This window comes from Nerophis ophidion, linkage group LG14 (assembly GCF_033978795.1).
Source record: "Nerophis ophidion isolate RoL-2023_Sa linkage group LG14, RoL_Noph_v1.0, whole genome shotgun sequence".
Lineage (NCBI taxonomy): Eukaryota > Metazoa > Chordata > Actinopteri > Syngnathiformes > Syngnathidae > Nerophis > Nerophis ophidion.
In genome coordinates, this window is record NC_084624.1 from 14,772,624 (window position 1) to 14,786,327 (window position 13,704).

General features: G+C 43.1%; 1 protein-coding gene across 6 annotated transcripts in view; it reads left to right on the forward strand.

The window, feature by feature from the left end:
• Positions 1-13,704, forward strand: part of ndrg4 (NDRG family member 4) — a 104,687-nt gene that overhangs the window by 69,338 nt on the left and 21,645 nt on the right. For all 6 annotated transcript variants that reach the window (XM_061919913.1, XM_061919916.1, XM_061919915.1 and 3 more), the window contains 3 exons: positions 5,059-5,162; positions 6,083-6,139; positions 7,792-7,843. In XM_061919913.1, the coding sequence (XP_061775897.1) occupies positions 5,059-5,162; positions 6,083-6,139; positions 7,792-7,843 (213 nt within the window). The remainder of the gene's footprint in view (positions 1-5,058; positions 5,163-6,082; positions 6,140-7,791; positions 7,844-13,704) is intronic.

The following is a 13,704-nucleotide window of genomic DNA, read 5'->3' on the forward strand; positions in this document are numbered from 1 at the left end:
TTTATGGACAGATTCTGTTCATAACTTTTATGTACAGAATTTCAAGACGCAGTCAGGGCGTTTAGCGAATCTGGTTTGGTGGCTGCAGGATTAGGTCTCTGCTTTTTGCAGATGATATGGTCCTGATGGCTTCATCTGGCCAAGATCTTCAGCTCTCACTGGATCGGTTCGCAGCTGAGTGTGAAGCGACTGGGATGAGAATCAGCACCTTCAAGTCTTCAGTCCATGGTTCTTGCTTGGAAAAAGGGTGGAGGGCCATCTCCAGGTTGGGGAGGAGACCCTGCCCCAAGTGGAGGAGTTCAAGTACCTAGAAGTCTTGTTCACGAGTGAGGGAAGAGTGGATCATGAGATCGAGAGGCGGATCGGTGCGGCGTCTTCAGTAATGCAGACGCTGTATCGATCCGTTGTGGTGAAGATGGAGCTGAGCCGGAAGGCAAAGCTCTCAATTTACCGGTCGATCTACGTTCCCATCCTCACCTATGGTCATGAGCTCTGGGTTATGACCGAAAGGACAAGATCAGAAGTACAAGCGGCTGAAATGAGTTTCCTCCGCCAGGTGGCGGGACTCTCCCTTAGAGATAGGGTGAGAAGCTCTGCCATCCGGGAGGAGCTCAAAGTAAAGCCGCTGCTCCTCCATATCGAGAGGAGCTAGATGAGGTGGTTCAGGAATCTGCTCAGGATGCCACCCGAACGCCTCCCTAGGGAGGTGTTTAGGGCACGTCTAAACGGTTGGAGGCCACGGGGTAGACCCAGGACACGTTGGGAAGACTATGTCTCCCGGCTGGCCTGGGAACGCCTCGGGATCGCCCGGGAAGAGCTGGACGAAATAGCTGGGGAGAGGAAAGTCTGGGCTTCCCTGCTTCGGCAGCTGCCCCCGCCACCGAAAAAGATGGATGGATGGATGGTGTTCAAAGTAGATTGTATTTTACACATTGAAATGTCGTAATGGATGGGGACAGACCTGAAGTCAACTTTTTCAATGTTTTTCAGACTTTATTTTATGGATGGATGAGGAAATGCTAATATTTGGAGAAAGAATCGTGTAACAGGCATATCCTGGGAAAGCTATTTTTGTGCCCCGTGTGAATTATGAGCTGACACGGGGGCGGGAGAAGCAGGGGAGTGGTTGGCGGGAGTTCAATAAGAAGTGTGTGTGCATAGCTCAACCGGGGATGTTAGGACTGCAATGTGGTTGCTTTCAACAAATACAACAATGAATAACTTTCTGCAAAGCCAACATATTGTCTCTTCCACAAGTCAGTGCCATCACAGATACTGCCAGGGGGTATCGATGAATGGCAAAAAAGTCACAACTGTTTCGCATCCAGTGAAAATATGTGATTATGTCAACGCCTCTCTGACTGGATGACTCATGTTGACATAAGCGGTTGTCAACACGATCCAATCCTGCTGTCTTGGGTTGGGCCCTCTGGGTGGCTGGCGCCGTACTCTGGCTCTCGCACATACTGGGAGTCAAATGCATCGTACATACAAATATACATATATATCAATCAATGTTTATTTATGTAGCCCTACATCACAAGTGTCTCAAAGGGCTGCACAAGCCACAACGACATCCTCGGTTCAGAGCCCGCATAATGGCAAGGAAAATCTCACAACCCAAACCCCAGGGGAGACCGGATGCAATGGACATCGAGTGGGTCTAGCATAATATTGTGAAAGTCCAGTCCATAGTGGATCTAACATAATAGTCAGAGTCCAGTCAATACTGGGGCCAGCATGAGACCATTCCGAGCTGAGAGGGGTCAGCACCGCAGAGATGCCCCCAACCGATGCACAGGCGAGCGGTCCACCCCTGGGTCCCGACTCCGGACAGAGCACTTTATCCATGGCCACCGGAGAGGGGGGCAGAAAAGAAAAGTAACGGCAGATCAACTAGTCTAAAAAGGGGGTCTATTTAAAGGTTAGAGTATTCAAATGAGTTTTAAGATGGGACTTAAATGCTTCTACTGAGGTAGCATCTCTAACTGTTACCGGGCATTCCAGAGTACTGGAGCCCGAATAGGAAACGCTCTATAGCCCGCAGACTTTTTTGGGGCTCCGGGAATCACTAATAAGCCGGATTTCTTTGAAGGCAGATTTCTTGCCGGGACATATGGTACAATACAATCGGGTAGACTGTGAAGTATTTTATACGCAAGTAATAAAACCTTAAAATCACATCTTAAGTGCACAGGAAGCCAGTGCAGATGAGCCAGTACAGGCGTAATATGATCAAACTTTCTTCTTCTTGTCAAAAGTCTAGCAGACGCATTTTGTACCAACTATAATCTTTTAATGCTAGACATACAGAGACCCGAAAATGATACGTTAAAGTAATCGAGACGAGACGTAACAAATGCATGAATAATGATCTCAGCGTCAATAGTGGACAAAATGGAATTAATTTTAGCGATATTACGGAGATGAAAGAATGCCCTTTTAGTAACATTCTTGATGTGTGACTCAAACGAGAGAGTTGGGTCGAAAATAATACCCAGATTCTTTACAGAGTCGCCTTGTGTAATCGTTTGGTTGTCAAATTTTTAGGTGGTATTATTAAATAGGTGTCGGTGATATACTCACTTACACAATTATTCATACATACATACATCATACATAGGTACCTACGCTCCTACATACATACACAAATACAGTACATACCAACACACTCAAAGTTCATACAGCCCCACGCACATTCACTATACAAACATACATATACACATACATGTACATATACATTCACTGTACAAACATACAAGTTCCCCAGGGTTCGGTCCTTGGCCCTGTACTCTTCAGCATCTACATGCTGCCGCTAGGTGACGTCATACGCAAATACGGTATTAGCTTTCACTGTTATGCTGATGACACCCAACTCTACATGCCCCTAAAGCTGACCAACACGCCGGACTGTAGTCAGTTGGAAGCGTGTCTTAATGAAATTAAACAATGGATGTCCGCTAACTTTTTGCAACTTAATGCCAAAAAAACGGAAATGCTGATTATCGGTCCTGCTAGACACCGACCTCCATTTAATAATACAACTTTAACATTTGACAACCAAATAATAAAACAAGGTGACTCTGTAAAAAATCTGGGTATTATCTTCGACCCAACTCTCTCCTTTGAGTCACACATTAAAAGTGTTACTAAAACGGCCTTCTTTCATCTCCGTAATATCGCTAAAATTCGCTCCATTTTGTCCACTAAAGACGCCGAGATCATTATCCATGCGTTTGTTACGTCTCGTCTCGATTACTGTAACGTATTATTTTCGGGTCTCCCAATGTCTAGCATTAAAAGATTACAGTTGGTACAAAATGCGGCTGCTAGACTTTTGACAAGAACAAGAAAGTTTGATCATATTACGCCTGTACTGGCTCACCTGCACTGGCTTCCTGTGCACTTAAGATGTGACTTTAAGGTTTTACTACTTACGTATAAAATACTACACGGTCTAGCTCCAGCCTATCTTGCCGATTGTATTGTACCGTATGTCCCGGCAAGAAATCTGCGTTCAAAAGACTCCGGCTTATTAGTGATTCCTAGAGCTCAAAAAAAGTCTGCGGGCTATAGAGCGTTTTCCGTTCGGGCTCCAGTACTCTGGAATGCCCTCCCGGTAACAGTTCGAGATGCTACCTCAGTAGAAGCATTTAAGTCTCATCTTAAAACTCATCTGTATACTCTAGCCTTTAAATAGACCTCCTTTTTAGACCAGTTGATCTGCCGCTTCTTTTCTTTCTCCTATGTCCCCCCCTCCCTTGTGGAGGGGGTCCGGTCCGATGACCATGGATGAAGTTCTGACTGTCCAGAGTCGAGACCCAGGATGGACCGCTCGTCGGGACCCAGGATGGACCGCTCGCCTGTATCGGTTGGGGACATCTCTACGCTGCTGATCCGCTTGAGATGGTTTCCTGTGGACGGGACTCTCACTGCTGTCTTGGAGCCACTATGGATTGAACTTTCACAGTATCATGTTGGACCCGCTCGACATCCATTGCTTTCGGTCCCCTAGAGGGGGGGGGTTGCCCACATCTGAGGTCCTCTCCAAGGTTTCTCATAGTCAGCATTGTCGCTGGCGTCCCACTGAATGTGAATTCTCCCTGCCCACTGGGTGTGAGTTTTCCTTGCCCTTTTGTGGGTTCTTCCGAGGATGTTGTAGTCGTAATGATTTGTGCAATCCTTTGAGACATTTGTGATTTGGGGCTATATAAATAAACATTGATTGATTGATTGATATACACATACATGTACATATACATTCACTGTACAAACATACATATACACATACATATACTGTACATTCACTGTACAAACATACATATACACATACATGTACATATACATTCACTGTACAAACATACATATACGTGTACAAATACATTCACTGTACAAACAGACATATACATATTGTACACATGCAAGTACATATACATACATACACTCATTCATGTCAGTCACGTTTCATCAAACATTTTACGTTGTTGTCCTAGGGGAAACTGGGTAACACATGGCACACTGACAAAGCTCAACCTATAGTTACTATAACAATCTACAAGGTTAATATAGTTGGCTTCTCTTTCTTCCCCTCCATTTATCTGCTTTATTTTGTTTGTCAAGTTATCATTACATATATGTATTGTTGCATTTAAAACAATTGCATTGTTGATAAAAGAGGTAATTATTATTATTATTCATTATCAATAGTGATATCTCTATTGGTATTTGTATTGCTCCATTTCTAGTGTAATATGTTCACTGTCATTTCTGTGTTATTGATATGTATTTCACTAACTGCTTCTTTGCTATCACTTTTACCATCCTATTAGTACATATCCTATTTGTTGATGTTGTTCTGTTGTTGTTGTTGTTGTCGTCGTCATTGTTACTCGTTGCTTCTAATTCAGTGTACTTGGGACTTTGTACAGATCGGATAAAAAACTTGATAAGCCAAAAAGACTTGATGAGCCAGTCCACATAGAGGGGGTTGTCAACTTAAGGAGCTTCCACTGTCGTACGGCCTGGTGACAAAAAGCACTTATTTTTATTTGTGAACAGGAGGAACTGATGAACAACACAGAGCTGGTGCAGAGCTATCGGCAACAGATCAACAACAGCATCAACCAGTTCAACCTGCAGCTGTTCTGGAGCATGTACAACAGGTGAAATCCTTCTCTCTTCATATCGTTTTGTAACCAACATGAAATACGTGACGATGAAATATCTCGCCAAAATCGATGCTTATTGACTGGCTACAGCATGGGTGTCAAACTCAAATACAGAGCGGGCCAAAATTTAAAACCAAACAAAGCCGCGGGGTTTGGTGGAAGCAGGGGTGTATATTGTAGCGTCCCGGAAGATTTAGTGCTGCAGGGGATTCTGGGTATTAGTTCTGTCGTGTTTATGTTGTGTTACGGTGCGGATGTTCTGCCGAAATGTGTTCGTCATTTTTGTTTGGTGTGGCTTCACAGTGTGGTGCATATTTGTAACAGTGTTAAAGTTGTTTATACGGCCAACTTCAGTATGACCTGTATGGCATTTGACCAAGTATGCCTTGCTTTTACTTGTGTGTGTGTAAAAGCTGCATATATTAAGTGACTGGGCCGGCACGCTGTCTTTTAATGGAGGAGAAGCCAACATGGCGACAGGTTGTAAAGAACGCCAAAGACAGTGCATTTAAGGCCCGCCCCCAATATGAAATCGGGAGGGGCACTGAACTTCGGGAGTCTCCCGGGAAAATTGGGAGGGTTGACAAGTATGGTTATTAGCGGTGAAGGTGGTGTTACAGCGGCGGGCTAGCTCTAAAGTTAATTTGATATTGCCTCAAGGGCCAAATGAAGGCCAGAGTTTGACACCCATGGGCTACAGCCTGGATGAGCGAAGTCCCGCAGAACCATAGCACCTCAACCCACAAGCCCGATCTTAGAACACTCGTAATGGAATGCATGGAACTATAGACATGGTGTGGAAACTACAAAGGCAAAATGTGTCAAATAAAAAAACTCCGTTGGTTGTCATATTGTATTTTTCCCTGAACATACTGTAGAGCGAACAACACAATGTTTATATTATCTTTTTTCAGCCGGAGGGACTTGGACATGAACCGCAGTGGGACTGTGCTTAATGCCAAAACCCTGAAGTAAGTTTACAAACACACTATGTTTACATACACTTTGTAAAATAAAGGCTGACCATACTAAAAGTCAAGCCCGCGTGCCTCCTATATTTTTTTGGAAAGTCCCTGTTACATCACTGAAGCTGTCGCTGAGGGAAGGGAGTAATCTCAACCACTCCAGTTAGACACAATATATGATTACAGAATAAAGGAAAATTAGTTGACGCAGGTCATATCGCCTTGTCTCTGCTCTGGCAGTCAGTAGGCCGAGTCTGGACACAACACCGATAAAGACGGCGGGCAATCTTTTGGATACGAAAATACCATCCATCCATCCATCCATCCATCCAACTATCCATCTTCTTCCGCTTATCCAAGGTCGGGTCGCCGGGGCAGCAGCCTAAGAAAGGAAGCCCAAACTTTCCTCTCCCCAGCCACTTTGTCAAGCTCTTCCCGGGAGATCCCGAGGCGTTCCCAGGCCAGCCGGGAGACATAGTCTTCCCAACGTGTCCTGGGTCTTCCCCATGGCCTCCTACCGATTGGACGTGCCCTAAACACCTCCCTAGGTAGGCGTTCTTGTGGCATCCTGACCAGATTCCCGAACCACCTCATCTGGCTCCTCTCGATGTGGAGGAGCAGCGGCTTTACTTTGAGCTCCCCCCGGATGGCTGAGCTTATCACCCTATCTCCAAGGGAGAGTCCCGCCACCCGGCGAAGGAAACTAATTTCGGCCGCTGGTACCCGTGATCTTGTCCTTTCGATCATAACCCAAAGCTCATGACCATAGGTGAGGACGGGAACATAGATCGACTGGTAAATGGAGAGCTTTGCCTTCCGGCTCAGCTCCTTCTACACCACAACGGATCGATACAGCGTCCGCATTACTGAAGACGCCGCACCAATCCGCCTGTCGATCTCATGATCCACTCTTCCCTCACTCGTGAACAAGACTCCGAAGTATTTGAACTCCTCCACTTGGGGCAGGGTCTCCACCCCAAGCCGGAGATGGCACGCTGATTCTCATCCCAGTCGCTTCACACTCGGCTGCTAATCGATCTAGTGAGCGCTGAAGAACCTGGCCAGGTGAAGTCATCAGGACCACATCATCAGATATGAAAGTCCCACTTCAGCACAATTGACAATAATCTATAGCAACGGCCCTTAAGCATAAAGTTAGTGTGATAATATATACATAATTATTCTAACATGAACTTGACTGGCCTGCACAGAGTCCTGACCTGAACCCGATAGAACACCTTTGGGATGAATCAGAACAGAGACCGAAAGTCAACATCAGTGTGTGACATTTTGGAAGAACGGTCGAAAAGTCCTATAAACACACTCCGCAACCTTGTGGACAGCCTTCCTAGAAGAGTTGAAGCTGTAATAGCTGCAAAAAGTGGACTGACATCATATTGAACCCTATGGGTTAGGAACAGGATGGCACTTCAAGTTCATGTGAGTCAAGGCAGGTGGCCAAATACTTTTGGCAAAATACTGTAATTTAGAGAAAAGTATAAACTCAAAGAGAGGGAATTTAGGCATACTGTCTGACAGCTGAACTTGTTCTGGAAGCCTGAGATTGACATTTCATGTTACATGAAAGTTATTTTTATTTTTATAGAGCATATGTTGGCATTACTAATAAACACAAATACATTTTGGTTCTGTTTTAGGTGTCCAGTTATGTTGGTGGTGGGAGACAACGCCCCAGCAGAGGAGGGCGTGGTGAGTGACAAATCATTATTCACTTCTTTCTTTGTAAAGCACCTCGACTTCCTCTTCTTTACGCTGATACACCTTTTTTTTTTTTTAACTGCACCTGACAAAATAAATTCCAATTGATCATGTCAAAGCTTAAATAACAAAAGTAAATGGAGCAGTTTAATCAAGGATTTCTTTCAATCCAAAAAGTCAGACTGAATTCAATAGAAGAGGGGATCACCTGATTATAACATACATGTCAGACATGTTTTACTTGTTGGTATCTGTAAATATGCCATTGTTGCTCTGAAATCACACCTGAGTAGAGATGAACTGATCGATCAGTATCGGACGATTTTGGTGAAAATGTACAAAACCTAAAAATCTGTGAAATCGGCATGTTGTGTCATTCGTAAATAAAAACAGAATACAATGATTTGCAAATAATTTTCCCTTTTATTCAATTGAAAAGACTGCAAAAACAAGATATTTAATGTTTGAACTGAGAAACTATTTTTTTTTTTTTTGCAAGTAATCATTAACCTCTAAAGCTGTCAGGCTTGGACTAGGGAATGGACTCAGATGGAGAGTAGGGATTCTTAGTAGGGCTTTTATTTTGACAACTCTTTCACTTCCAGGGTCAGAGTAATACAAAATCTAGAAATAACAAAAAACGGTCAGTGAAAAAGGTTCCACAAAAGGGAACAACCGAAAATCTCTCCTAAAAACAAAGACAAACTATGATTTGCGCCTTATTTGCTATGGAACTTAACATAAAACGCTCCAATAGGAGTAAGAAAACAATGACTACAAAAATGTCTACTCTAATAAAGGTAAACGAAAAATCCCTCAAGAAATTTGAGGCAGGAAAGATTTTTAGGAAAAAATATTAACTCACCAGTTCGGTTGAATAAAGGCTAAATAACAAAAGTCACTATGAGGAGGAGAAAAAGTTAAACTCAAATTTACAGCGTGGGAATTCAGGATCCAAGGACATAGGCGTGGGACGAGGCAAGGCATGGACATAAACATGGAAGCAAGATAGTAACGGAAGCTCGATACAATCTGGCACAGAACAAGGGGAAGCATGGGCTTATATGACACATGAGGGTAAGGGGAAACAGGTGGAATCAATCAGGGGTGAGGGATGACGTCAGACTGGTGACACAAGAGGAAGGGCCAGTGATCTGAAACAAGAAGAGTTGATTTTCAAAATAAAACATGCAATTCACAAAACAAAACAAAAACAAGACAAGACATCCCTTACGGCGGTGTGACAAAAGCTGTTTGTTTACATGCTTTTTTTTAATTTCTCTTTGCTATTTGGGCTTATTGGACCCTAATTAAAATAAAAAATGAAAACATATTTTTATATGATGTACTTAGTCCATAAGTGAACAAACGTGTACCGTATTTTCTGCCCTATAAGGCGCACCGGATGATAAGGCGCACCTTCAAGGAATGGCCTATTTTCAAACTTTGTTCATATATAAGGCGCATGTAATAGACGCTAAAGTACAGGCTGGGGTTACGTTATGCATCCATTAGATGGCGCTGCGCTAAAGGGAATGTCAACAAAACAGTCAGATAGGTCAGTCAAACTTTTTTAATAAATTACAAACCAGCGTTCTGACAACACCGTTCACTCCCAAAATGAATAAACAGTTGTTTTATTAGGTCAGAATTAGGTCTCTGCTTCATCTTGCCAGGGTCTTCAGCTCTCACTGGATCGGTTCGCAGCCGAGTGTATAGCGACTGGTATGAGAAATAGCACCTCCAAGTCCGAGTCTATGGTTCTCGCCTGGAAAAGGGAGGAGACCCTGTCCCAAGTGGAGGAGTTCAAGTACCTCGGAGTCTTGTTCACGAGTGAGGGAAGAGTGGATCGTGAGATCGACAGGTGGATCGGTGCGGCGTCTTCAGTAATGCAGACGCTGTATCTACCCGTTGTGGTGAAGAAGGAGCTGAGCCGGAAGGCAAAGCTCTCAATTTACCGGTCCATCTACGTTCCCATTCTCACCTATGGTCATGAACTTTGGGTTATGACCGGAAGGACAAGATCACGGATAAAAGCGGTCGAAGGGAGTTTCCTCCGCCGGGTGGCGGGGTTCTCCCGTAGAGATAGGGTGAGAAGTTCTGCCATCCGGGTGGAGCTCAAACTAAAACTGTTGCTCCTCCACATTGAGAGGAGCCAGATGAGGTGGTTCGGGCATTTGGTCAGGATGCCACCCGAACGCCTCCCTAGGGATGTGTTTAGGGCACGTCCAACCGGTAGGAGGCCACGAGGAAGACCCAAGACGTTGGGAAGGCTATGTCTCCTGGCTGGCCTGGGAACGCCTCGGGATAAGCGGAAGAAGATGGATGGATGGATGGATGGAAATATAAGTAGGGGGTCCCCACTACATCTTTCCATCAGTTTAGGGGTCCTTGGCATGGAAAAATCGAAGACCCCTGCATAATGCGATTGCTACTCCCTTAAGCAATTGAACATTAGGCCTTTGGGCGACAAGCGAAATACTCATTTAGAAATTAACCCAGGTTGTCGGTTTTTGTGCAGCCAAGATCAAATGCACCCAGAGAGCCGATGCAATAAGAAGATTAAAAATGTATTTGTCAGTTGAGTGTTATAACTTTACAATATGTCCTTATTTCACACACTAAGCCGCTCAGTCAAGCAGCCTATTTCAAACTTTTCAAACGCTCAACTTTCTACCCTTTTATGACCCTGTTTGCACGTCCATCCGTGTGTGAGTGCAGGATGTCTTTGGAAGCATTGTTTTTGGTGCCATATGGGCTTGTGTTTGCGGATATCCTGCTGTCCTTGGTAATCCCAGGCATGCAAACCCCTTAATAAGATCTGCGGTCAGAAAGATGGGCGGCAGGACATTAAAATAAATTTTTTTTGATCAGATACGACAGATGGAGGTCAGGCTTTATGTGTGTGTGTGTGTGTGTGTGTGTGAGTGTGATTGTGTGTGTGTGTGTGTGTGTGTGTGTGTGTGTGTGTGTGTGTGTGTGTGTGTGTGTGTGTATGTGTGTGCGTGTGTGTGCATGTGTGTGTGTGTGTGTGTTGATTTATGTAAAAATCCGAGACATGTTTCAGTCCGGGATGGCTTTCCATTTGGGGACAAACATCACTGTCCCCAAATAAACTTACCTTTAATCATATTCTACCTTATACAGCAATCTATTTTGTTTACCAATATTCAAAGTCCTTAAAAGTGACTTTTTTCGGATATTATGTGTGAGTTTGTGATGATCCGTTGCCCGGATCATGCATTGTTTTAGTTTAAAGGGGAACATTGTCACAATTTCAAAAGGGTTAAAAACAATAAAAATCAGTTCCCAGTGGCTTGTTGTATTTTTTGAAGTTTTTTTTCTAAATTTTACCATTCTCGGAATATCCCTAAAAAAACCTTTAAAGTGCTTGATTTTCGCTATTTGCGATGCGGCTATCCATTTCCCTGTGACGTCATACAGTGCTGCCAATGTAAACAAACAATGGGAATACCACAGCAAGATGTAGCGACATTAGCTCAGATTCAGACTCGAATTTCAGCGGCTTAAGCGATTCAACAGATTACGCATGTATTGAAACGGATGGTTGGAGTATGAAAGTATTGAAGAAGAAACTGAAGCTATTGAGCGAATAGGTATTGACGCTATTCATAGCCATAGCATGGCCGAATAGCTGCGTTAGCATCGCCGGTAAAATGTGCGGACCAAACGATCAGGACTTTCCCATCTCTTGACACTGGAGCAACTTAAATCCATCGATTGGTAAGTGTTTTTTTCGCATTAAATGTGGGTGGAAGGAAACGTAATATAGTTGCAAATGCATCTGCAGGTTATCCATACATCTCTGTGCCATGTCTGCTTTAGCACCGCCGGTAAATAGCATGTTACCATCGATTAGCGTAGCATGTTAGCATCGATTAGCTGGCAGTCACGCCGCGACCAAATATGTCTGATTAGCACATAAGTCAACATCAACAAAACTCACCTTTGTGATTTTGTTGACTTTATCGTTGCAAATGCATCTGCAGGTTATCCATAAATCTCTGTGCCATGTCTGCTTTAGCACCGCCGGTAAATAGCATGTTAGCGTCAATTAGCATAGCATGTTAGCATCGATTAGCTGGCAGTCACGCCGCGACCAAATATGTCTGATTAGCACATAAGTCAACACCAACAAAACTCACCTTTGTGATTTCGTTGACTTTATCGTTGCAAATGCATCTGCAGGTTATCCATACATCTCTCTGCCATGTCTGTCATCGCCGGTAAAATGTGGAGACACTCCGGCACATTCAATGGGGGTCTGGCGGCCGACACTTTGGCATCTTCGGGCCAGTGGTGCAACTTGAATCCCTCCCTGTTAGAGTTGTTACACCCTCCGACAACACACCGACGAGGCATGATGTCTCCAAGGTTCCAAAAAATAGTCGAAAAAACGGAAAATAACAGAGCTGAGACCCAATGTTTACAATGTGTTGAAAGTGAAAATGGCGGCTGTATTACCTCGGCGACGTTACATTCTGACGTCATCGCCTCCAGAGCGATAAACAGAAAGGCATTTAATTCGCCAAAATTCACCCATTTAGAGTTCGGAAATCTGTTAGAAAAATATATGGTCTTTTTTCTGCACCATCAAGGTATATATTGACGCTTACATAGGTCTGGTGATAATGTTCCCCTTTAAGTATCCCTGCACTGTAAAAAAAAAAAAAATTGTTTTTACAGGAAAACGTTGGCAACTGGGGTTACCAGAGAATTTCTGTAAAAATTACAGCAGCACAGTAGATAACTTTACAGTCAAAATAAGTAAATTGATTTACAGTGAATTAAATTACGTCTGAATCACATAAAAACTGTTAAGTATACAAAAAAAAAACGTGTTAATTTTGCATCCCGGTGTTTTATATAAACAGATCAATTACTGTATTTTTTAACATGTAACAGTTGCTTATTGTGCATCAATAAATTATAAAATTAACAGGGAAATATCAAACAAAAAATTAATTAAACTGGTAGAACAACAGTAAAACTTTGCATTTTAAATGGAACTGTTCTGTATATTATACATAAAATATATCAATAATATGCTGTATTTTTATGTTTTAATAAACCAGTTATTATGTAAAATTTCACATATAAACCTGCAAAATTATTTCTACTACCTGTACACCAAAACAAAAATACATCTTGAGAAAAGACGAGAGGAAAATATCACTTTTGGAACATTTATTTAACAGCCATCATTAATTGTTCAAAACAACTGGATTTTTTTCCTCCTCTTCTTTTTTTAATACAACACGCAAAGAAGGTGTCAGGCTTTCCGGTGGCAGTTTGTCTATGTTTTAGTGTTTTCCTCTGCATTTGTCTGTTTCCTCCGTGTTTAGTATCTCCTGTCTTTAGTTCCTGTCTAATGCTCTTATTTTGTCAGCTTCCTGTATTGTTCCCTGAGTGCTGTGTTCCTCCTCAGCTGATTGGCACCTGGCCACACCTGTTGCCAATCAGCCCGCTCCTATTTGTACCTGATTTGTCTTGTGTCAGTTGCTGGATCCTTATTTTGTCATTTGGACTTGCCGTTGCCATATGTTGCTCTTGTCGTGTCGATGTGATTCTTTTCAGCTATTACCTGTCATGCTACATTTTGTCCTGGTTGTCGTAGCGGTAAGCTGTTCTTGTTAGCCATTAGTTATTTCCAGTTTTTCTGTTTGCTATCTACTAGCTTCCATGCTAAAGTTCCTTTTTGTTTTCTAGCTTCAAGTGCTAGCTCCCTTAGTTTGTTATTCCGCCCACATGCGTGTTTTTTGTTTGTTCTTGTTTAGTTTTAACTAAATCATGTTTTCATATTCTATGCCTGCCTCCCATCTTGGGGTTCG